The 26,267-nt window shown below is 38.5% G+C and overlaps 1 protein-coding gene across 1 annotated transcript; it reads right to left on the bottom strand.

The window, feature by feature from the left end:
- Positions 1-6,707: 6,707 nt before the first annotated feature.
- On the bottom strand, positions 6,708-22,774 carry LOC139690494 (carbonic anhydrase 2-like). The gene is made up of 6 exons (XM_071587952.1): positions 22,769-22,774; positions 21,908-22,160; positions 20,051-20,192; positions 14,012-14,117; positions 9,528-9,755; positions 6,708-7,004 (listed from the first exon to the last, which is right to left on the bottom strand). The coding sequence occupies exons 1-6, from the start codon at positions 22,772-22,774 to the stop codon at positions 6,708-6,710; spliced, it is 1,032 nt and encodes a 343-aa protein (XP_071444053.1).
- Between the last annotated feature and the right edge of the window lie 3,493 nt (positions 22,775-26,267).

The raw sequence follows: 26,267 nt of genomic DNA, 5'->3' as shown, positions 1-26,267 counted from the left end.
TAAATATTCATTAGTTTCTTTCCATAAATATCCATAAACAATAACCATAAATTTTATGACAGTAATAAAATTGACTTTTCATGAAATGTTATGTTACTAATGTGTTTTCAGTTGCTATTACGAGAGTACTCATTGCTAATCACATTTCGTTTTTCTTAATTTATTTCAGTATCGTTATATGTGAGTAGTATGAGCGGCCTCTCTCAGTTTATATTACAAAGGCCATTGTACAAGTCCGTTCTCTTTTACGTGCATAGCAGTACTTAACGCGGGAATAATTAATTTCGTAAGCCTGCGTATTTTAGAATAGATTTCAAGTGAAAAGCAATACGGTAGAAATGTATTTTTGCCAAATGACGGTCGAAATTCTTCCTTCTCTGTTTAACGATATCCAACCTGAAGCAGAACTCTCTCCCAAGTGGATTTAGAAAATTGCTACGGCAACGGTTTGCAGATAAATGCGTGATCTTCTGCGAGGGAGAACAAGTGGGAATCATCAGCAAACATCACGATCCATATTTTACATTCGTCCCCACATTTTTAATTTCGAGGATGTATCGATGAACTGGGAAACAAAAGAGAGGAGCATGTCGAGTTCTTCAAATCAGTAGAGGGAGGTTTCGGATCAGCCAAGCGTTTGACTCTCGTGAACTTGTCATCAGCTGATCGGAAAGATTCCTTTCGGGAATCCATCGCTGTAACTGACCCGTCCTCCTCTTCGGAAAGGCAGTAACAATTTCAGCATTCTCCTTATTTATTTCGCTGTCTTCTCTTGAATGGGTGCAATTCCCCCCTAGATTTTCAAACACCCCCCGTATTCACCCGATCTGGCTCCCTGCGACTTTTTCCTATTCCCTAACATGAAGAAATGGCTCGCAGGAAAAAATTTAGCTCAAGCGAGGAAGTTATCGCCGATACAGAGACGTATTTTGGAGAGTTCGACGTATCCTATTTTTTGGAGGGGTTAAAAAAATGGTCGGAACGTTGAGAGAAGTGTATATTTTTAAAAGGGGACTATGTTGAAAAATAAAAGAAATGTTTTTGAAAAAAAATGGTTTCTTCATTTCTAACACGGGTACTTATTGAACCGCCCTCGTACATACTATACATACTTATACTACCATGGTTAACTAAAATGTGTGAAATCTTCAAAGATAGGTCTGTCCAGCTCCAATTGTTAAAATATTTTCAATAGTGAAGTCGTACTGCTGCTACTATGCCCTTTTTGTAATCTTAGTATTGAATATCATAAATTAGTAATGAGTTAATCCTTAGATTATCATAAGTTATCCGGAAGCATATTAAAAGGGCTCGGGAGAGTTGAAAGAATATGCATGCAGAAAGGTTTTAAAAGTAAATATGGCATTGTTTTTTGGAGGTGTCCAAAGAAGACACAAACCAAGAGGCGTCCAATCAAGGTACACATGAAACTCCTCATTTAATGTTCATATCAACAATCCCGTTTGAAGATGATTTCACAATTGATCCTCATGCACTTGAAAGAGATTAAATATTGAACTAAGAGTTAAATTTATTAATTTTCTTCAGGGGGAAGAAAAATTCTGTTTCTTTCAAATTGATTTTACTGCAACTTAGTTCAGAATACCTTATCTCCCAAGTGTTGGAAGGAGATCTCATGTATTCCTGTATTGTCTAAAAACATTGAAGTACAGTATCTTGGAGATGAATGTGGATTTCCATGTTTACAATCAATAATGAACTGCAAAGGTTTTTGGTTGGTAGTAACCTAAAATGAGCAATGAATTTGTTTGATAGTATGGCTAATGCATATTATGATTTTTCAATGTAGTGTTGGACTTTCATATGTAGTCTCTTGTATGAAAATAATCTTTGTGCTATCAATAATATCTCTTGAATCTTATAAAAAATAGCATTAACATTACATAAGTTTTCCCAGTATTTAATGAGAAAAAACTTGTTTCTTATATTTGTGCTTTAAACAGTGTCTTTCACAATTACATAAGCTTCTCCTGAGCAGCACTGCATGTCCTACAGGTATGTACCAGTTTTGCTCAAGGTAGTTGTGATGTGATTGGAGCTCTGAGCACCCTCAAACCCTTTCCTCCGAATTTTATGCATATTTCATTGCAATTTCATTTATTACTCACTAATACAGGTGCTAATTTGTTATTTTATAATCAATTTCTAGCAATTTTGATATTTTCTTAAAATATACATATTTTGTCATATTTACTGAATTGGTCCACTATCACTGAATCTACTTTAATTCGACTAATCGCATGACATAAATAAAAAATTACATACTTTTTAGTCAATGAAATTTGGAAGCCTCATTTACCTAGTGTAATGTGAATAGTCCCATTTACATCTTCAGTTCAAGGTGTAGTTCACTTTCCAAATTAAAATGGCTAATTATCATTCAAATCCTGGGGTTAAATTAACTTGAGCAGATAAATGTAATGTCCCTCATATTTTTCTAATTTCCAAATTGAAAGGGACATGCTCTCCTTTTCTTTTTGCAGGTGTTAAGTACAAAAAGTATTCACAGTTGTTTTGCTGTATATTTAACTCTGTCCTCCTGGGACTTGCTCTCAACTTTTGATGAGCAATAATTTGTGAAGTGAGCAAATCCAGTGGGTGAAACTTGACATTTAAGATGAAAAATAATCAAGTAGCAACCATTCACTGATCTACTATTTACCCACAAATAGAGGCCTCGTATTTGATTGTTCAAGGACTTGCTGAAAAATTCAAAGGGAATAGCGACTGGGTGACAACAAATGTGGAAGGGGGACTATATATATAATAAAAGCCACCAAGGCAATGGATGAGAGAAGAGACTGACTTCCTTGAGAAATCAGAGAGAGGAGAATGTTCCTTGGAGATTTTCCAGATGTTATAGTATGTTAATAATGACTGTTCATGTTATTCATTAGATTTTTTCTAGGATTTTGGATTTTCCCATCCCTCCTTTATTCTGTGGATCCCGAGAAGTTTCCTCCATGCATCCAACTATCACTGGGCTCTCTTTGCCAGAAAGTAAAGTCATTATATTCATTCAGGCACCTGCCTGCTCAACCAAACCTAAATCTTCTCATGAGGGAAAGGCGACCAATCTTGCTGAAGTACTTGAATTTTTATTAAGTACTTGAATTCATAAGTCGATGGTGATCAAAGTTCACTGCCTCATCAGGGTTATCTCTAAGGCTTTGGTGTTCGTTGTAATTTTTTAAACCATACATTAATCTCCTGATGAATTAGAACAATAATCCAATCCTATAATTGATAACCTTGTAGCAGTAATTCTTTTTTTATTTCGACTGGATCTACCTTCATGCTTCAAGATTGTCATTTGCTTTCTTCTATCAAAATCGTTTAAGTGGATTTTTGCAGATGGAAATTTGCAACCCAATGTGTAAATTCTTTCACTTGGCCCCCAATCATCGTATTTATTATAATTGGGTGTCCGTGAAGAATAACAGACACTTTTCGGAGAACTTTTTCATTTATGGCTATGGTTTTAAGACATGATTTAGGTTGAAGTATTATTTTGATGTTGCGCTATATTCAAAGGTTTATCATGGATAGAGCTGTGTTTAGGAGTACCATTGCTTCATTTTCTTATGTGTATTAAGCTATCTCTTGAAATGGATCTCCTAATATGATTGTCATATATTCCTAGACATTTGTAAATTGTACATTACCTCTGTGCTGCACTATATAATTATGTCAAAGACTATTCAAATAAGACAGAATATATTGCCAGTCCATTTGTTTGCTGGATGAGGTGATAAATTTGGAACTTACCTCTTCCAATTTGTATTCCTGTTAATTGAATCTTTAAGTCGATTGTATCGATGTATCGCATAAATTCAAAAATGCCATATACCTACCATGAGATAAGATAAGACATATTGCCTTTACCTATTCTTAGGTTTACATCATTTAGACAATTATTTTGATTCACATTAATTATACAAAAGTATTATCATCACAATTTACAGTAACGTTATTCTGATCCCTTGTTGTCCATGGAAAAAGTAACAGCTTAAATTTATCTGTTCTACACTTAATTTCTCTAAACATGGTTGGGGTAATAATACAGTTTCAATGTCACTGCTAAAGAAATATCCTTTCAATTTATGCAAGAACTTCATTTCTGTGATCTAATCGTCGCTCCATTAAATGATTCCTAGCCTAGCTGCTCTATTACTTTGCATACAATACCACGAGTATGTATTTAGGCATGTAGGATTATCACGACAACGTTTTAAAAATCTAGCTCCACTCCGCTGCACGCGATCCAATTCGACAACTAATCCAACTTCGTGAGGAGGATCCCATACGCTTGCAGCGTATTTTAAATTAATTCTAACCATGATGAAGATAACAGTTATCTTGGACCTTTCCATCACATTTACTCTGTACTCTTCTAATGAATCCTACTTTTTTGTTAGCTTGTCCACATATTCCACGTTTGTGTTTCATCCAGGAGAGAGGTCGTGAGTGAGGGTAATGCCTAGGTATTTAATTAAGTCTACACATTCCATTGCGGTGTTTCCGATGCAGTAGGCGTTCGGGTGGGAATTGCTCTTTTCCAAAAATTAATGACTACGCCCATTTATAAGTTTAATCCTGATCAACTCACATAGTTACCTGGGATGAAGTTTTAGTGCCCATTAAGCATATGTTTAATGTAGAAGAATAAGGAAGGAAGAAGTTTAAGAAGATCTAGAATAATTCTGGGGCCAAAAAAAGGAACTACCAGGATTAAGCTGGGAATCACTCACGCATTGAAGGTTAAATTACAGATTAAATCCCTTGCATAAAAAGGGAGAACGTCTGTTTAGCAGTGATGTTGAAAATGTGTTATTAGCTCCATCGTACCTTGGTAGGAGAGATAATGCCAGTAAAATTGGAGAGATTAAGTCTAGAACAGATAGATTTAAGATGTCATTTTTTCCACAAGCGATAAGGGATCTAAAATAACATAAACTGACCGCGGTATAGTCATATTCGGATGTGAACCTTTACACACACTTCCCCAAAAAACCAAAATTTCCAAAAAAATTCATTGATCCACATAGGAATTCCTCAATGTGTCTGTCGGACCTATTCTGTAACATGCTCAAATCCGCAGTGGATGTTTTTTGAGACTGGCCCATATACTCGCTGCATACCCAGTAGGGTCTTCCTACTAAAGAACAATAGCAGGTCTCCATCACATTTTCATCGACATACTTTCCACAAATTCAAAGGATACTATCTAATGTACTGTCTCAAGGATGACAATGTTCTACTTTAGAAAATATGTCCTAGTACTTGGTGAATTCTGATTGAAAAGATGACTCACGTCGCGAAAAGTGTACCCTGAGTCCTATGATACGACATGAGCGTAGTGTATGCGTAGACAGGCCAATAGAGGTAGTAGTTTTGGGTGAACTGTACTAATTTCATATAGAAAAGTGTGCTCTTTTAGGATATGTTGTTGGATATACGGAAAGTCTGCTCGAAAGGACGAGTATTGTCGTGGGCCAGGTTCAGTTTAGTGTCGATGTTACCTTCGGTGGGCCCTGGATCCTAAACTAGGTCACGAGCAAAGGGTTGGCGTATGTGGGCAAATTGAGGGAGTACTGTTTAGTGTACTGTTTCAAATTCAACATATATACATAAGAGACGTGTATTATGTATATATGTGAGCATGTCTTCTTTACGCCTACCCCCGACCACACTGGCACATAATTTAATTGATACCAAATTGAAATCGATTCAACGAATCAGACCCAGGAAAATAAAACGCTCATCAATACCGAAAATGAAATCTCCAACGGCATGCCAAATATTTATTAGGGAAGAAGGTATATATATATATATATATATATATATATATATATATATATATATATATATATATATATATATATATATATATATATAACTTATGTGGACGTCTCACGGATGTGAATAATAATGTATACCAAGAATGCACTAGCGCATACAAACACACAAAATGAAACTCACACATATGGGTCTCCCAAGGAAGGTTGAGCACCTTCTCTCCCTTGAGAAACGTGGCAGCGCCATCGGAAATTCGGAACACGTGTGAGTTTCTGTTTTGTGTGTTTCTGTTCGCTAGTGCTATATTGGTGTATATTATTACGAATTCACATCCGTGAGACTTTCCTGTAAGCATTTATAAATATATATATATATTTATTTATTTATTAGGGAATATATATATATATATAATATATATATATATATAATATATATATATATATATATATATATATATATATATATATATATATATATATATATATATATATATATATATATATATACTTTCGTAGACGTAACACGGAAGTGCCGAATAGTACAATACACAGTAACACACAATATAGAAACACAAAAAAAGAACACTCACACGTATTTTCTTGATATTTCGACGGAAACAATCCGTCTTCCTCTGAAGATGTAGAAGTAATGCATTACTTCTACATCTTCAGAGGAAGACGGATTGTTTCCGTCGAAATATCAAGAAAATACGTGTGAGTGTTCTTTTTTTGTGTTTCTATATTGTGTGTTACTGTGCATTGTACTATATATATATATATATATATATATATATATATATATATATATATATATATATATGTACATGTATATGTATGAATGCATGTGTGTGCTCCACTAATTGCATGGTCACACGTACGCCTGCCTGTTTATCGACTTAATTCTCCCCCCAACGCCATTTCCCCTTCGCTCGGAGACTTTTCGCCGATTTGCTTCGCTTCTGCACCGGGTCTCATCTTTGGCGACGCGATCGAGTCTTTGGCCTTCCTTCTTGATTGACTTCTCCGCCTTCGACGCTCCTTCTCGTCGCTCATGGCGATCTCCGGAATAATTGGTCCTCCATAGATGAAATACATACATTTGCTCTCTTCAGCCAGTCTTGGTGGGCGGAAATTCCTTTCAATAGCATCCCCCGACTTGGAAAGTATTTCTCTGAAAAGACAAACCTGTTGACAAAAATGACACGACAAATGTTAGAGGGTCTTGCCGGCTGGCGCATGCTTGCGTTCATTGGTCAAAAAAATGCACGGAAAATGCAGAAACATCGAATCACATGAAATGATTTTTCAAAGGTAGAATTGGGTTAATTCATTTCGAAGGCATTGAGCGATTGACAAGGGAGGGGTTAAAATTGTTTGCATACCATTGAGGGACTCCCTCTCGTCCGTGAATAATAAGTCAACCTTTCGGTAATAGCGTGAAGAACTAGGGTTGATCTGATCATATCAGCGGAGAAAGATGAATTGGTACGCAGGTGAAGGGGTGAATTAGTAGGTTTTTTAAAGGAGGAAAGAAAACGCATCATGAATGCAAAGAATCACTCGAAGAAAAGAGAGGCGAAACATAATTTTGCGACCCGTTTTACGAACTATAAGGGGAATTATGTCCTGCGGACGACTCAACCAAATATTCAGTGCAGTTATTGTAGATTTCAACCTAAAAATGTTCTCATCCAAATCGAAGGTCTTTGAAGTAGTCGCTCTGGTCAACACTAAGCAAGCGCGTATATTCAATCTTGCAAACATCTTGCAATGGTCCACGACAGTGTAAACATTCCCTACGATTAACCCGCAGAATTGTTTTTTCCAAGACAGCATAACATTGAAACTTAGTTACGTATCAAAAATATTAGAGCAGCTAGGCTGGGAATCCCTTGATGGAGCAAAGATTAAATTACAGATTAAATCTGTTGCATAAATTAGAAGGTCTCTTTAGCAGGGATGCTGAAAATGCATTATTATCCCCATCTTACTACGGTAGGAGAGATCATGCCAATAAAATTAAAGAGATTAAGCGCAGAACAGATAGGTTTAAGATGTCATTTTTTCCACGAATGATAAGGGATCAGAATAACATTGTCCAACCGCGGTAGGGTGATATCCGGGTCAAAATAGTCTGCTGTATAACCAACCCCTACCACGCACTCTAGCGGTGGCTTGAAGGGCACTAAAATAATGCCAAATATCAAAGTTCCTCAATTCCGAATCAGGCTCCAAGCCCATGTTCTTCCACTCGCCTCCCCTCTCACGAATCCACTTTGATCACGCTCCCTTTTCCCTCCCCCCTTCTGTTCCCGTTCCCACCCTTCACTCCCTCCTCCCACACCGACTCCTCCCCCGCCCCCCACGACACTCACGCCCGATATCCCACACGAAACGTCAGGGCGAGCGCGCGCATTTAAATTTTACATTCGTATTTCGTTGGTTTACATCCACTACGTTGGTAATTTAACTCTCAGGTTTACCATTACTTCCTTTCTCCGATTTCCAAATTGGCATTTGCCGGGTAAAGCAATGAGAGTCGTTGAAAATCATCGCGATACGATTAAAACTTCCCAACGTTTTTCCCTGTCATTTCGCTCAATCGTTTTGGGATCAACGGCTCGCGCCCCGTTCTATTTAACGTAAGCGAAGGAACTAGTTTGGATTCCAATATGTCGTAGTCTACTGGCTTGCGTGGATTCCGAAGACAAAAAAACAGGGATCACATCCAAGAATAATGCATTAAACCAACAAATACAAAAAGTCTACTTCAACTGAATACCTTTCCGATTACTTACTATCGAGTTTATATTAATGAATATAAATATTGCAGTATGGATCACTCTTCATCAGTATTTGCTCAACCTTCAACCTCATTGTTGCGCAGAAGCATCCGTCAATACTTCATCACGAGCAAACACACGATACTCGAATATATCTGTTCACATTCAGCATGTTTGCCTACTTTTAGCATGCTATACACTCACTTCCCATTTGCGTTTTATTGGAGCAGCAGATGAGAAAAACCGGTTTGGGATGACTCCATAAAGGAAGTATGTCCGAAAAGTATCCGACCTGCGTTTCTTTTTTTAAATATTTTTTTAAATTGTGTGTTGTACTCTATGAATTTGCTCCAAGAGGTCAGAAGATCAACACAGAATATTACATTGGAGTTCTGGAAAGATTGCGTGATGTTATGTGATGCCGTCCGAAGAAAACGACCGCGTCTCTCGTCAAGCGGTGACTGGCTTTTTCACCACGATAACGCGCCAGCGCATTCATCGAACCTTGTGAAGCAATTTTTGGCGAAGCACTACATTGTACAGCTTCGCCAGCCTCTCTACAATCCTGAAACATTGCTCCCTGCGACTTTTGGATGTTCCCGAAATTGAAAAAAAAGGCGCTCAAAGGAAAGCGGTTCGACGATTCAGAGAAATGCGATGCGCGAGCTGAAGGCCATTTCAAAATCTGCGTTCGAGGACTGCTTTAAGATGTGGAAGCACCGCTGGGAAAGCGTGTGTTTCAATCTAACGGGGACTACTACTTCCAAGGAAGGATGCCACGGCCCGGATGACGAAGAATAGCACCAATGCGGACATATGAACACAGGTCGGATAATTTTCGGACCAACCTCATAAATGAGCTTCCATTGAGTTTGATGAATGATCAAGCGCGACCGAAGGTTCAACGCGACGAACGCTTACTGACTTGGCTGCTTGATATTCGCAGTGGGTTGGGCCAAATGATCCACATCACGGGGCAGTGCTGGTTCGACACCTCCTTCGAGCCGTAGTAGAAGAAATAGTCGTCTTCGAACGCCTTCACTCCCACGCTTGCCAACGCCATGGGTGGAAGGTCAATGGAAGTCCTCGGCTCCTTCACGTGAGGAAGCGCCCGGAGTATGGGATTCAAATCCGTATTGTCCTCCGAATCCAGCTGAAAAAGTGTTTACCCTTCGCTGAAATAAAACTCAAATAATCCTTCGTCACCGAAAAATGATAAATGCTGTCTCTCTTTCAACCGACGTCTTCTCTTTGCCGACCCCGGTGGCGGCGGGGTAACGTCCTCGTCTGCCATTCCAAGGGTCGCGGGTTCGATTCCCGCCTGGGTGAGTTTTTCTCCACCTAGGGCTTGGGTGTTTGTAAATGTTATAATTGTTATCGTTGTTAATAGTTCGATGTAAAGGCCAGAATGCGCTGTTTTCGGACTTATACTGAATAAATAAAATAAATAAATAAATAAAATAACCCTGCCCGCAGATCTAATCTTAAGGTCAGTTGCCTTGCGGTTCAAACTATCACATTGTCATTACGGTTTTCATATTATTATAATACGTTCTTTTCCATAGAATCGAAAACCGATGGGGAAAAGCGGAATCATTAGGCCTGATTATGCCTTAATCCATATAAACGGGTTGAACCATTCATTTCTAATTCTTTAGAAAAGTAGTAATTAGAATAATATTTCCACGAATTGAAGCCGGAAGCAGTTTATTTCATTGTTAGTACCGCGATGCGGAGCAATCAGTGCCAATAGTACGAGGGTAGGCTGAAAAGTAATGCCCACGTGCTTGTAGAGTGCGAACAAAAATCGTAAGTATCGGTACACTAAAGTACATTTAAGTACAATTCTTAGGTTTCAAAATCATTTAGTATTTATTTTGCAATATAATCACCGTTGAGGCTAACACATTTCTCCCAACGTGTAACAAGTTTTTTGATTCCGTCACTGAAACACTCTTCCGACTTTTCTCGAATCCAGGACTTGAGAGCTGCCTTCACATCATCGTCCGAGGTGTAATGATTACCCTTGAGATCTCTCTTGAGTTGAGGAAAAAAATGAAAATCGCAAGGCGCAAGATCGAGATGATAAGTAGGGTTTTGTTTGTTCCCCTCTATGATACGGTGTGGTACCCATCGTGCACAAATCTACGGTATCCCAATTGATCAATAATGAAGCCAACACGTTCCTTTGCTATTCTAGTATGGTTTGCGATACACTTTTGAGTGATTCGCCCGTCATTTTGAATCAAAGCTAGTGATCGGACGTCCGCTGCTTGTTTCATCACTATTATGGCTTTTCCAGGCTCGCAACCACGAAATTTTACTACCGATCAATTTACAGTAGATCTATCAACAGCGTACTCATCAATAACAGCCTTTAAACGACGATGAATTTCAGTAGGTGTCGCTTTTTAAGTCACACTGTTTAACTTGCGTTTGACATAGCACTAGAACACGTCTCCATACTTCCGCTTCTCAAAATACACTGGATGAATCTAACGACCTCAAACTTGCGCATTTGTGTTAAGGGGGGATGTTACTTCCACCTGCCACCAGAAGTGCTTCTGAAGGTCATTTTGTTTGAGGTCTACAAGCATGTGTGCATTACTTTTCAGCCTACCATCGTACTATATTACATTTACGCACATGGTACCCTGCAAGCCTCCAGGGGGTGGGGCAGGGGGTGATTACACCCCAGACCACTTTTGACACAGAATCCTTTTCCCCCTATATACACTAAAGATAACGGTTGAACGTGCATATGGATGCGTAGGGGTGCGTCCTTTCCTGAAAGTTCAACATTTCCTCTTACCATACATTATGAAAACAGAATTATCCAGGGCGGGTTAAAGCGGTTTATTAAAGAGGAGCGTGGTGGAGTGGAAGATGAGCAGGGAAACCCCGCCAAGCGCAGCGTTACGCCGGAGGATAATGCATTTCCATTTCCAAGGCATGCTGCTAATAGGGTGGTTCAACGAAACTCGGGATCGAAATACAATGGCAACTCCAAAGGTAATCATGAAAGTGCCACGAACAAAAGGGCCCGTGGAGTTCTCGATAAAATAATTTTCTCATTCTAAAAAAAGACGAACGCGACTCCTATTTACGTCCTCGTGGGTTTCGTTGCTGAACATGGCAACATCAATAGAAGCATTTTATCCTCAAGTGAAGAATGACAAAAAAGATAAAGAATTTCGTTATTTTGCATTCCCTGTAAACACTGGCGATGAGAGCACGAGAGACACTTTATTTGACATTTTCAACCCTTCACGAATGCCATACAAACGTTAAATCGAATACGAGAATCCCAAAAGTACCCAATCCAACAAAGAAAACACAAACATTTTTATTGATTTTATAATAAATGATGCGTCGAGTACTAACGGGCAAAGAAAACAGATCTTACGTATTTAATCAATTCAAGTATTAAAATCAATTCAATAATCTACATAATGATCCTGATTTGCATTATGTACGTTTCGCAATTGTCAGGGCAATGGGGACGATAGGGAGTATTGAGACAATCGCCGGGTCAGCTGACTGAACGCGTAGTAATCTATGCTCAAACTCGATTGAAAGTTATTGCAATGCAACAATTTCAGAGTGTAAAAATCATTCGCCTTGACTGGGATTCGAACCCAGATCCCTCAATATCCGGTCGAGTGCTTTAGCCACTTAAGCTACCGAGGCGTCCTCTTTGGCGTCTTCGCAGTTTCTTTGGAATTTGAAAGTTATTGGTTAAGGGTTTATACATTTCTAAAGTCTAATGTGAAAAAAATCATTTCATAATTTAAAAACGTATTCAGTAAGGTTGGGTAACTTTTCAGGGTAAAGTAACGTTTTCGCGGCTTGGAAGTATAAGCGTATACGCTATATAGCGGACTTTCATAGCACGGAAGAGTTTTCGAAGAAAAAACAAGCGTAATTGTGTTGGGCATAGAAACTATATATATTGCCAGTTTCATTACCGTTGAGTTTTTTGAAAGGTAACTCACACAAGAAATGTCCCAAATATAAGTAGAATACATCTGGGGAAAACATTTATTGCAGATCAAAGTACAAATTGCTAGAATTTTCATAAACACACCCTTATATATCGACACACTAATGCCAGTGTCTCCGCCAGGTGTGGTATGCTTCCTGTTAGGCAACAACAGGACCCTCGTTCTGGCACCTCGTCATGGCCTCTTTGACATAATCCAGTGGTCCAAAATGGTACTCTAAGGGGTTATACTTGAGTCGTACTCAAAGAGCTATGCCTCGTCACCAGTAAATCCACCTATTCCAAAATATTCGGGTCACTTTCACGGTGGTCGAAGAAGTGCAAGGCAAGGTCGTCACACAAACAGTCTTCAGACGGCTCCTTAGGGACCATCTTGGCACACCTTTCTCATGGCTAAATCTTCTGTAAGAATGCAATGCACTGTGGTTTTCTGAATAATACGATCCCCTGGTAACATCTTGACACTTGGGGGTCAAACAGAGTTGACCATGTGCCTCACTTTTTGCACATTTTCATCACACTGTGTTGTTGATGTATGTGTCCAGGGCATTCCTCATCGTCAAACTCCTCGTTACCCTCCCAGAACATCCTGTGCAAGAAGAAAACCTTCACTTGGGACATTTCTCCATCGCCATAAGCATTCTTAACCATGGTCATGGTCTCCAAACCCAGTTTTCCAGGCTTGATGCACAATTTCATCGCATATCATAGCTCCCTGTAAAGTGGCATCGTGAATTCGTGACGTGACCGTCGAACAGGGATCCAGTCTAGCAGCAATCCGCGCACTATAAATGCACACAGATAACTGACGTGGGTCGCGTTGCGTTGCCAACATCTCCCATTACATTTCCCATCACAAATGACCCCAATCCAGCCATCTGCATTGGCGACAAAAAAAATCGTTCTACCTATTTTTGGGACAGACCCTGTTCATTTTCTTTGCCTTATTTTCATTCTAATGATACTTATCTTATGCGAGGAAGCTTTACTTTCGCTATTTCCAGTATGTAAAATACCTTAAAAAAATAATAAAATGGAATTACTAGGACAACATGATAGCCGGCACACACAAAAACGGGGTTGATTGAGAGGAACACTTTTCAATTCGTCATGTGGAATGAATTTCAAGATAATTCTCTAACGCAAACCCCTTAAGTTATTTCAAATAGCGACGCTCATGAAGAAGAGGGAATGAGGCAGACGAATATCAAATCCCCGAAATGAGGCAAATCTAAGAGCTTCCTTAACTTTAAGCTTTAAACTTTTGTAAACTTCACCTCATATTTCATTCGACACATGAGATGAATTTCCCGAAGAGGGATGCGAGTATTCACCCCGCAACAGAGCTTCTCTCTCGCCTTGCCCAACATCGACGTGAATTGACCGATTAAAAAATAATACCTTACCATGAACAAATATCCAACAATTGCCGTTCCATCAGCCTCTCTTAGCGCTCTTTCTTGGTTCTTGTACGTGGTTTTGAAGTGTGCCACGTGCATCTCGAACGGGAAACTGCATAGAAGGAAATGCATTCATTTCAAAAGCAATATCAGTAGCCGATCTAAAATCTGAATCAAAGTCAGCTGCTGAGAAGCATCGCAACCCAGCTGATTAGACAGCCCAGCCAAATATTTTTATTGATTTGCCAAGAATGTGCCAAGAACTTTGGGAAATTCCGCGACATTAGCTCTTAGAGGAGTCATCCGTCGATGTGGACGGATTAGCAGGGATTTAACCGTGTCAAGGCATTTGATCGGGATTCCGTAGGGGTTGGGTTTTGAATAAGGAAGGCTGTGTTTCCTGTGAAAGATGTCTTTAAACCTATTGTCTCGAGTGCGCGGGAACCAATCACGCTCGCGGCTTCAAAGCCGTCCACTTCCCGCTTCGAGATCCTTCACGAGCAGCTGAAATTAGCTGCTCATCGCATCCCGGGGATCGCCCTGCAGTCGGTGCTGCAGGGTTATTCTGACATTCAAGGCCATGTTAATGCACGAGGGCTGTTCAGTATTTCACCTCCGTTTTCGTGTAGCGTGAGAAGAAATGAAGGGAGCAGAATGGTCACTATATTGACGCGCACGAGGTAGGTCAGTACGCCTCGAACTGCAGTGGTTGGAAGGTCGCGCCGCTCGTCGTTTGGTGATCAAAATAGTGAATTTAAATGAACAAGACAATTGAAATTCTCACCATTTGTGAAGTTCGTTCAGTGATAAGGTTTTTACTGATAAAAAAACTTCAAAGCTGCTGACATTCGCGGGGAAATTTGTGGACCGAATGTGATAAGTGACCAGAGTTGCGCGCGTCAGTGTTTTCGTTTGTTTAAGAGTGAGCACAAATGATGATGGCAGAAGTGGCCGCCCTTCTAGGGTGAACAATGAACTGCATCAAAAATTGACGAAATATTTCGAGAAAACTGGCGTTTTACGATATCTGGAGTATTTAGAAAGTTTTCCACACATTTCTACGACTTAGTTGCATGTTGTTGACGACTGGAAAGTCAGGCTGCTACATGTTGCGTGATTGTCTTGAGGAACTTCAAGGTTTTGCCATCGGTTGCTACAATCTCAGGCAGCAGAATTTTATACTGAAGGAATTTGAAAACTAGTTCAGAGATATGGCATGAGTTTGTATATGTTTAGCGAATATATATACAAAAATTGAAGAGATGTATAGCTTTGAGATGAAAATAATAAATTTTCTGTATCTTTTTCAGTGTATTTTTAGAGCATAACGGAGGTTATTTTTGGACGGCCCTCGTAACTTCGGCCCAACGTAAGGCTTGTCCCGCAGAAAAATTAAGTCGACTGCAATTTTGAGTATCGAGGGTGGTTGGTGGTGAATCTGAAGCCTTTTGAGCCAAACATCAGTTTCAGGCGTATGTGCGAGAACTATTTCCAGATCAGATCGTCCAAATTACTTACGTTGGCTTCGTCAATCGAATTGTGAGGTAACTTTTGAGATCGTGTCAACACAAGGGGACCAGACAGAATGGAAGAAAGAAGTGGGAAGATAGTAGCCTATAGTTTAAAATATCAGCGGATTAAAAAGAATAAAAGTGGAGGCATTCGGGGAAGGCATCTGTTGATAACGTGGTGGTACCAAGTTTTGGTTTAGTCACAACATTCCAAGATATATCAATATGCAATTTTTTAGTGTTTTTTTATTTAGCATTTCGCCGACCCGTTCAGTCATCAATAAAAGTTAACTTTTTTCGAGGAAGTTAAAAAAAGAAGAGTTTGATTCCTATTGACACCTCTGGGCACCCTCACCTCTGCCCAAGCCGAGTGATTTTCTGGGTACCAGGTCTTCCTCGCGGGTGGCACAAGGAAAGGAACCAAAGGAACCCCCTCTACACTAGTGTGCAAAATTCCCTCACCGTTTAGGGCTTAATGCGAGGTGAGCTCTCGCCAATCAAATCAACCTTCTGGTTGATTATTGTGAGTTGGGTATGCGTTTTAAAAGAAATATTTTGCCACCAGGTGATTTTAGGGCCTGCAATCTAAAATAATAGACAAATAATAAAATAATGAATAATGAAAATAATAAAAATAATGAAAATAATAAAAATAATAAAAATAATAAAAATAATAAAAATAATAAAAATAATAAAAATAATAAAAATAATAAAAATAATAAAAATAATAAAAATAATAAAAATAATAAAAATAATAAAAATAATAAAAATAATAAAAATAATAAAAATAATAAAAATAATAAAAATAATAAAAATAATAAAAATAATAAAAATAATAAAAATAATAAAAATAATAAAAATAATAAAAATAATAAAAATAATAAAAATAATGAAAATAATAAAAATAATAAAAATAATAAAAATAATAAAAATAATAAAAATAATAAAAATAATAAAAATAATAAAAACAATAAAAATAATAAAAATAATAAAAATAAAAAAAATAAAAAATAATAAAATAATAAAAACAATAGAAATAATATAAATAACGTACTATAATAAAATAGTGCAATCTAAATAATAGAGAAACAGTGACAAGAGCTGCAGGAATTATTGTTTGGCAAACTATGCGTAACTTACGGACCAGTGGAAGAAGGCGAGGAACCCGCGATAAATCGTTGCAATTTTTCTTTCTAAGCATTCGTTTATCCATAATTAGTGAAGCATAAATTATGGTGATAAGGCTTTTATCTCATTTATTACGGGAAAAACCCATCTTCCTACAGTTTGTGTAATGATTTCGAGAATCAATTCAGACGTTATCTTTTTCCTCCAATATATGTGTATGTATGTGTATGTATGTGTATGTATGTGTATGTATGTGTATGTATGTGTATGTATGTGTATGTATGTGTATGTATGTGTATGTATGTGTATGTATGTGTATGTATGTGTATGTATGTGTATGTATGTGTATGTATGTGTATGTATGTGTATGTATGTGTATGTATGTGTATGTATGTGTATGTATGTGTATGTATGTGTATGTATGTGTATGTATGTGTATGTATGTGTATGTATGTGTATGTATGTGTATGTATGTGTATGTATGTGTATGTATGTGTATGTATGTGTATGTATGTGTATGTATGTGTATGTATGTGTATGTATGTGTATGTATGTGTATGTATGTGTATGTATGTGTATGTATGTGTATGTATGTGTATGTATGTGTATGTATGTGTATGTATGTGTATGTATGTGTATGTATGTGTATGTATGTGTATGTATGTGTATGTATGTGTATGTATGTGTATGTATGTGTATGTATGTGTATGTATGTGTATGTATGTGTATGTATGTGTATGTATGTGTATGTATGTGTATGTATGTGTATGTATGTGTATGTATGTGTATGTATGTGTATGTATGTGTATGTATGTATGTGTACCATTTATATGAACATTAGCACTTATTGGCTGTTTGTAGGTGCCAGGATTACCTATTATGTACTCTTCTTCATCGTATAATTGACGTATCTGCTTAAGAAGGTATTAAGGACTGCATTTATTTGAAGGCGAAGCTGCAAGAGACAAATAGCTAATATTAAAATGAATCTAAATTCACCCCTTAAAACTCTTAACCCCTCAGCCCGGTTCTCGGTACTTGATACGTCGCAGTCGGCAGGCCTTATCCGCGTATCGACGTACGCCGTACGTCCCGCTCCGCTCTCTCGGTTTTGATTTTTTTTCTGCGGCGCTATCGAATTTTAAAATTATCTGTGGTTTTCTTTGGCTTCTTAGCTAATGAGTCTTCCTAATCTTTCTGTTTCGGCTACATGAAAAGGCACTCTTAAAGGCAGATAAATCTATTACGTCTGTCGTTATGAGATAAGCCATTTGCGCTTGCATTTACGCTTTGTCCTCAGGTTTTGTTGTCTTTATTGCTTTATGTTCTCTCCCTCTATTTTCTCTGGAACCATTCGTGTATCATTCTTTCTTTTTGTTTCATTATAACAGTTGAAAGGGCAAAAGGCCTCACCACCATAGGTCGATAGTCTCAGTTGCTAGATTTCTTTCTTGAGAATGAGAGAAGTAAAAAAGCCTTGTATATTACCCACATAATGGATTCCTAGAGGGATAAGCTTCTTTTGAGTGAAGATAATTGGGAGAATTTAGTTGAACATTTGGCTGGAGAAAGAGAAGTGAGCATTGGATGTGATAGCGCAAGTTCAAGTGAGGAAGATTCGGTTTTGAGAGGCACTTGGTTGAAAAGATGTGGCCGACCGGGAAGAAGTCCAGGTCTTAAAGAAGATGTCAGGTGTGCTCCGCACGAGGTAGAAGGAGGGATACAGTGTACTGGTGCCCAGTTTGCATGACAGGCCTATATATTTTGAGGATTGTTTCGAATGATTTCACACAAAACTGAACTTTTAGAACGGAGGTTCGAAACTCAAAGGCAAATAAAATAGTGAAAATATAAAATATAACTTTAGTAATTTTTTTACTAAATAGAATAAGAAATTTAACATGAGGTAAATTTTTGTTAAAATTTTAGAATGAATATTTAAAAAGGTATAAATTATTTTCAGCAATGCTGCAACAGGGAGAGAGATTAGAAAAATTAAATACCGCGAGTGGGGGAGGCAAGCATTAAAATACCAACTGTTCTGGCTTGAGGGGTTAATCATTCGACGGTTAGTGCTGAGGCTTTGTAAATTTTTTCTCTTCAGCTTCGGATCCAAAGCTTTGCAGTAATGAAGAGACGGATTTATATGCGCCAAAACACCTTATAAACATACTCTTAAACATATGGTCATCCACTTCAAAAGGATTCTGACTGTCTCTCGAAATTGTCCGTTCCAAAGTTATCATACAGATGAAGAATCATGGATCATTGCATTCAATTATGCTCTCCTACCATGTTTTTACGATGAGTTGTATTTCTCAAGGCCACACTTTTGACCACTCCTCTTGCCAGTCATACGTTTTACGAATTTTAGGTCAAACGTAAGGCCCATCACCTACTACTAAATCGTTGGAGGCTGTATGATCGTTCCGAGGCCAACTTTAAGGTCGATATACCCCCAAGACCCCTCCATGCTAGTTTCGAAATAGCCCTGCTAAATTTCGCAGCGGCTGGTCACTAAGGCGTGAGCAAGGCCAAAAGGTGTTTGGTGAATCTTTCGCACGTGGATAGGATAGCTTTCGGACTCTCATCCCTCGGAGTTCTGAAGCATTTCCCGGAGGATATCTATGCATGCCAGCCTTTGCACCACTCGAGTCATCTTCCTCGCACCCGGTCAGTGACAAAACGAAGTACGACATTAAAATGCCCATCATTCAGGTATAATTAAATGGTATTTGTGAAACTAATGTTATGTACCGAGAGCAACAATATAAATCATGGCGTTTTTTATTTACTTGCCCCTAGTATAACTTGGTTCCGCAACTTCTTACCAAGGATTTCCTCATTTTCGTTCCTTGGATCCTTGTCTTTTCTTCTAGCCTCGATGAGGTCTCTTATATGGCATGTTTGTTATCCATGGCAGCTTGGATTTCGCCGTCTTACTCCCCAATTACTCATCCAATTCTTCGGCTATGATATTCTTTATTTCCTTCCATCGTCCTTTGGCGCTCATCCCGTTTCCTCCTTCCTTTTTTCTGATGATGGTCGCGGGGAAATTTTCTCCTGCTTGCTTTTCCATCGGTCTCTTCGTGCTTCCTCTGGATTCCCGTGTCACTTTCTTCATCTTATATCGGATCGGCTTTCTATGGCCATCTGGTTGTGATCGCCACTTATATATCGGCGCCGAGGTGGTTCCTACATTGCTGCTTAATTTGATATCTGTTCCTCATTCTGACAAGGATGTGGTCGATGACAATGATAACAAATATAAAATAGCATTCAGTCCATCCTAGTGATGAAAGAACGCTGAGATGATATTTTCGTTATTCTACACGGTACCTATGTGTTTACATCGAATCCTTGTAGAATATAAAATAAAAATTTGAAAATCTAAAGAAATAGTGACCTTTCTCCCATCATAGAATGCTCGGCTCCTTCGCCGTTGCCGGCGCCCCAGTGGAAATGGATCTGAGAGAAGACATAACTCCCTCGGAAGGGGCCGCCGAGCAAGTACGGCCTTTCCGTCATCCACTTGGCGCTGACTATCACTGAAAGGTAAACAGTGAAATGAATGCATCCATTTTTTAGGAGGTACACAACATTCTGGGAGGCCGCAACATCCAGGGCAGGTTCAAACGGAAATGGATGTGTCGTGGGATTGTGGTAAGGAGCTCGACAGAATCGTGTGGGCCTTACGGGCTTTCGTCTTACTTACCGGCATTTATTTATATTTCTCTTTCAACTTCTATCGTAAACTTGTCAATCGTGGGAATACATTTTTAGGGCTCATCTAGAAATACAGACGAGGGCTGTTCAGAAAGTAACCTCCGTTTTCGTGTTGAGTGAGAAATAGTGGTGGAGAGAACCGAATGGTCGCTGCATTGACGTACTCAGTACGTCAGTACGCCTCGAGCTGCAGTGGTTGGAAGATCGCGCCGCTCGTCGTTTGTTTACAATAGTGAATCAAAATGGACAAAAGAATTGAACTTCCTGCCAAATGTACAGTTCGTTGAGTGATTAGGTTTTTACTGATAATAAACTTCAAAGCTGCTGACATCCATCCGGAAACATCTGACCAAATGTGATGAGTGACAAAAGTTGCGCGTCAGTGTTGCCGGTTCGTTTAGGAGGGAACACAAATGTCCATGATGATGATAGAAGTGGCCGCCCACCGTCTGTGGTGAACGATAAACTACACCTGAAAATAGACGAAAATTTCGAGAAAACTGGCGTTTTACGATATCTGAAATCTTTAGGAAGTTTTCCACGGATTTCTACGACTCTGTTGCATGGAAATACGACTAAAAAGCTAGGCTACTGAATGTTTTGTGCTCGCCTCGACGAGGAAGTTCAAGATCGGTTGGCTGCGATCTCAGACGGCAGCATTTTATGCTGAAGGGATTAAAAGACTAATTTAGAGATATCAAAAATATTGAAGTCTTTATGGCGAATACCTGGGCATAAAATAGTAGAAGTATTTAGTAGTTTTAAGATGAAAATAATAAATTTTCTGCATTTATTCCAATCTCTTTTTTATAGTATAATGGAGGTTAGTTTCTGGACAGCACTGGTATATTAGTGTCTTTCAAGGTCTAACAGTTAAACAGGATTCCAAGAGTTGAAATTGTTGCATTCTAAGTTAATCTTTACCTCAGAAAATAATTTTATGGCTCTCATACTGTCAATTAATATAGAGATACTTCGTGCAAAAGTCAGTCACTCACGTTCATTTATCTCATCGACTCATATCATTCTAATCTTCGTATTTTGTTTATTTTCCTCGCATTATATCAGAGACTGTTTTCGTCTTTTGAAGTTATCTATTTACCAACACGTCCACTATTATTTTTGACAACTTTTAAATGATATATTACTAAATTTGCAAAAAATGTACACCCGTACATTTACCGATCATAGAGGAAGAGATAGTCACCAGAGCTCATGGCTTTTTTTAGATTATAATGAGGCATTTTAGTGCCATGAAGAACGATAATTTGTTGTGACATACCTATATTTTAAAATGCTCACCTTATGTGATCAGAGGAAGACAATATCCTCCAGACACCCAAAGGCTTTAGAATTCGAGAAATGCTTGGCTTTTTTTTCTACAACTGAATGGCAGGAGTTATTTTATCAATCAATACACATGCTTCTGTAGAACTAAATTCATTAATCTTCTATTTTAAAACTTATCTCGCGAGTTGAATGGCACATCAATATCACAATCGAGGTCTCCTATAGTGGTTCATATACATATATTAACCTGTGCTTCCAGTGTTAGTAACTTTCATGAGGCAAGGCGTCCGATGGTAATTGGTCCAGGACAGGGGCGGCAGGGGGAGCGGAGTGCTGTATTTCGGATGCACGTCAACGGGCGAGGGGCCACAGCCTTCTGTTTCCATTTCATGCCTCAGCCAAGCAGCCAAAGCGATTCTCTGCAATCCTTCATCCTGTGCCACGCTGGCTTCATCCAATTCTGGCACGACATTGGACTCGATGGATCGAGATTCATTGAACTGTAAAAAAAATAGGAGGTAAAGGGTCAAATATGTTGGTACACAGTATTTAACATGCCATCGCCAATCAAAGCGCTCTGCATCCATCTCTCCTGCCTCCTTTGGATTTCTCTCAACAATCCCCCATCCTCCCGCACCATGCCTCGCACTTCCTGGTTTGTTTTATTTTCCGTCCATTTCCCCTTTTCCATTCTTATCTTCACCCACATTTCGGAAGCCTCAAATCTACACCAATCATTCTGTTTCAATTACCATGTTTCCGCGCCGAATAAAACCACGCTCCATATCAAAGTTTTAAATAGGCTTTTCTTAATATCCTTACTTATTTTCCCGGCCATCTCTTTCCTCCTTCGTGCTAAAGCTTCTCTGACTACAGACATGTAATGGTATAGAACGTTTGCTGAAAAATAATAATCCTAATAAATCCTCCGGACCCGCTCGTATATTTAAGGATCTAGCTTCAGAGATTGCGCCGTATCCGGCAATAATATTTAGTAGTCGCTGATAGATCACAAGTTTCCCAGAGATTGGAAAATGGCCAATGTAACACCATTATTTAAAAACGAAGACGAGGAGGAACCGAGTAATTACAGACTTATTTCTCTCACCTCCATTTCGTGCAAGGTTTTGGAACACATAGTTGCTAGTTCGATCGTGAAACACCCAGATAATAAGGAGTTATTAATGAACAATCAGAACGGTTTCCGAAAAGGTAGATCCTACGAGACACAACTTGCGCTTTGGGTTCATGATATTCTTACTCTAGGGGAGAGCAATGTTGAAGTTGACGCGATTTTCTAGATTTAAAGAAAGTCTTCGACAAAGCATCTCATTGTAAACCACTCGCAAAACTAGAAACATATGGCATAGATAAAAAACTCCTTTTTGAATTGTCGGGTTCAAAGAGTAGTGATAGATTGAATTAGCTCAAATGCAGTAGAAGTTACTTCAGGTGTTCCTCAGGGATGTGTTATCGGGCCTCTATAATTCCTACTTTACTTCGACGACATTGACTCCGTAATCACTAGTAGGATGCGTTTATTGGCCGACAATGCAATAGTATATCCGTGATCCTGAGGACACGGCAGCCTTATTAGATGACCTTGATGCTATACATCGCTGGTGCGACACATAGAAATTAGAATTTAACCAAAAAAAAGTGCGTTGTGATAAATTTTTGGAAAAAAAGCAATTCCCTCCCAAACACTACTACTGCATTGGGAACACAGAAATGGAATGTGTAGACTCCATGAAATACCTCGGCGCTACCCTCACTCACGACCTCTCCTGAGCGAAACACAAAACGGGGAGTATGTGGTCAAGCTAAAAAAAAGTTAGGATTTATTAGAAGAGTATCGGGTAAATGTGATGAAAAGGTCAAAGAGATATGTTAGCTGTTGCTAGTTATGCCTCATTTAGAATATGCTGCAAAGTATCTGTGATCCTTACGAAATAGGATTGATTGCCGAATTGAATCGCGCGCAGCGTAGGGGAGATAGATTTGTAAAACTTAGTAGCGTATCCAAAATATTGCAGCTAGGCTGGGAATCACTCAATAGGTTAAATTAAAGATAGCAGTGATGTTGAAAATGTATTATTACCCCCATCCTACTACGGTAGGAGAGATCATGTCAATTAAATTGGAGAGATTAAATGTAGAACAGATAGATTTAAGATGTCTTTTTCTCCACGAACGATATATGATCAGAATAACATTGTCTGGCCTGACATCAAAATTAGTCTGGCGTGTATTCACCAACTACCACACACCCTAGCGGTGGCTAGCATGGTACTAAAATGAATAAATAAAAATATTTCTTCCCATATCCCTACTAGGAGTTAATTGAAAATAAGAACTATCTAGTCTCAATTTCGCTCTGATTAAAGACGATAAATAAATAAGTAAATACTACTAAAACCATTTTGATCCAACATACTTCCCAGATTGGTAAACTGTTCCACCTGCTCTAGTTTATGAACTCCTATTTAATATTCAACTTAGCGCTCCCCTTTCTGGAAAACCGCATAATATTTGTTTGGTTAACTTTCATTCTCATACCATACCTACGACACTCACTTTCATCGTGCTCTGCAATGCTTGAAATATACTGGAAAAATAACGTTCGATTATTCGAAAAATTTAATTTATTGTTCTTAAAGGTCTCAATAGGCCTTCCCCAATTACGGGATGGGAATCAGCACTGATCTTGATCTCCCGGCAAAATTCCTCACTCATAAATGCTACCAACTAGTCCATCAACACCCTTCCTCCCACATTTTCCTAGACCCTTTAAGTAGTCTGGGGGTATGTTATCTATCCTCAATGCCTTATTTGATTTACATCCCCTCTATGAAATTTCTATCTCATCATTCCTGGACTTAATAAGCTATTCCCATCTACGTAATATTCTCTGTGTTTAGGCTTTCTGGCCTAATTCCTTTACCATATAATTCCTGTATATATTCCTTTCGTCTCTCTTAAATCTTTTCTGAATCAATTATTGATTTTTCGAACTTGTCTTTGATTACTTGAACGGATTTTCCCTTTAATACTTCCTGACAGCGCTCTCAACCTCATGTACAGCTCACTCATTTCACCCTTCCTTCGTAAACCTTCCATTCCCTCGCACTGCATCTTCCATCACGCTTCTTTTGCCGCGTTAGGTTCCTGCCTCAGCTTACGAGTATTATTCAACTCTTTGTGCTTTCTTCGACCTAACTCTGAGTTTACATTCTTCCATTTCCATCTCTCATCTATCTTCTTAATATACTAATATCAATGATCAGCCCAAGGGCTGCCCCCATATAAAAAATTTAGTCATATTCGTAGACTGTTAAAATTACCGACCAACAGTAAAGTGGTGATCTGACAACTTTCCACTAAACCAAATATTTGAAACGTGTTTTGCAATACAAATTGCAACGAATTTCAACGCTTAGTGAGAATGCATACAAGATAAATAAGCATTGACAATGGTGGGAAGCAAGGAAAAGATTTTTAGAGTTTTGAATTTGTTGCATTGTACTTAAATTCCTCCGAAAAAATATTTGATAGGAGAAATATGAGGGAAGCGACGACGAAGAGGAAAATAAGCCTTGGAGTAATACCGAAAAAAATATTTGTCTGCATCTATTTGAAATTTCCATCAAAACCAGGCGATATAGCAATGATGAATATGGGGATTATTATAATTCTTTCACCTTTCGTCCAGCGAAATTTCGAGATAAGGAGAAGAAAACCATTTGATTAAGATACACATAATTTTATGATAAAGATAAAGCCATTATACTAAGAAAAAAGGGATTAATTGTAATTTAAAACAATAAAATTCGTCGCAACAACCAGCAGATAATGGCGTAGAGTGAATGTGGAAAGAGCGAATGCGACGTAAGGTAGTAACACAAAGAAAATAATAACAGTTAGAATAGATTTTTTCCGTTACTTTTCTGTAATCGCGAACCAATCCCTTTACTCCTAGTCGACGATTGGACCCAAAGAAGACTTTGATTGCACGTATGCCTTAATGAGAAGGGCGAAGCGTCGTATCCAACAACTGGGTTTTGATTTTTCGGTGTTTTGGTACAAAAAAATAAAATTTTAAGAAAAGGTGATAGAGAATACTTATCATTCGAGAATTACACTGTTACAAACTGGCGATAGACTAAGCATAAAATGGAAAATAATCAAATGTTCATGCGCTAGGTGGCGTTAATTAGTTACAATTTCAGAATTTGGGACATGGGTCTTTAAATCATTTATTTGCAGCCTCTCCTTGTCACGTGTGACGGCCGACTCGTCTGATGACGAAGCTCGCTTCTGAATTATTAGCTTGCGTTGCGTTGCTTACGATAATACGGACAAATGATATTCAATGCGTTTTGCCTGCGGCTTAAATTTTATAATCCAATCCCCCAGCCAGGATCGTAAAATTCCATTACAATGCACCCAGTTAGGGTAGTCTAAGGTTTAGAGAAGTTCTGATAATAGAGTTATAAAATATCGGAATGGGAAACGTGGGATTTTCATAATAACGAATTACGAAAAATATTGTACCTTTACTTAGTTGATTCGGGAGTGGCGGCAGTAAGTGCTTGAACCTATGAAGC

This window comes from Hetaerina americana, unplaced genomic scaffold (genome assembly GCF_022747635.1).
Source record: "Hetaerina americana unplaced genomic scaffold, ioHetAmer1.1.p SCAF_3, whole genome shotgun sequence".
In the NCBI taxonomy this organism is placed as follows: domain Eukaryota; kingdom Metazoa; phylum Arthropoda; class Insecta; order Odonata; family Calopterygidae; genus Hetaerina; species Hetaerina americana.
Note: the sequence above shows the minus strand (reverse complement) of the source record. Positions and strands in the feature narration are given on the sequence as shown.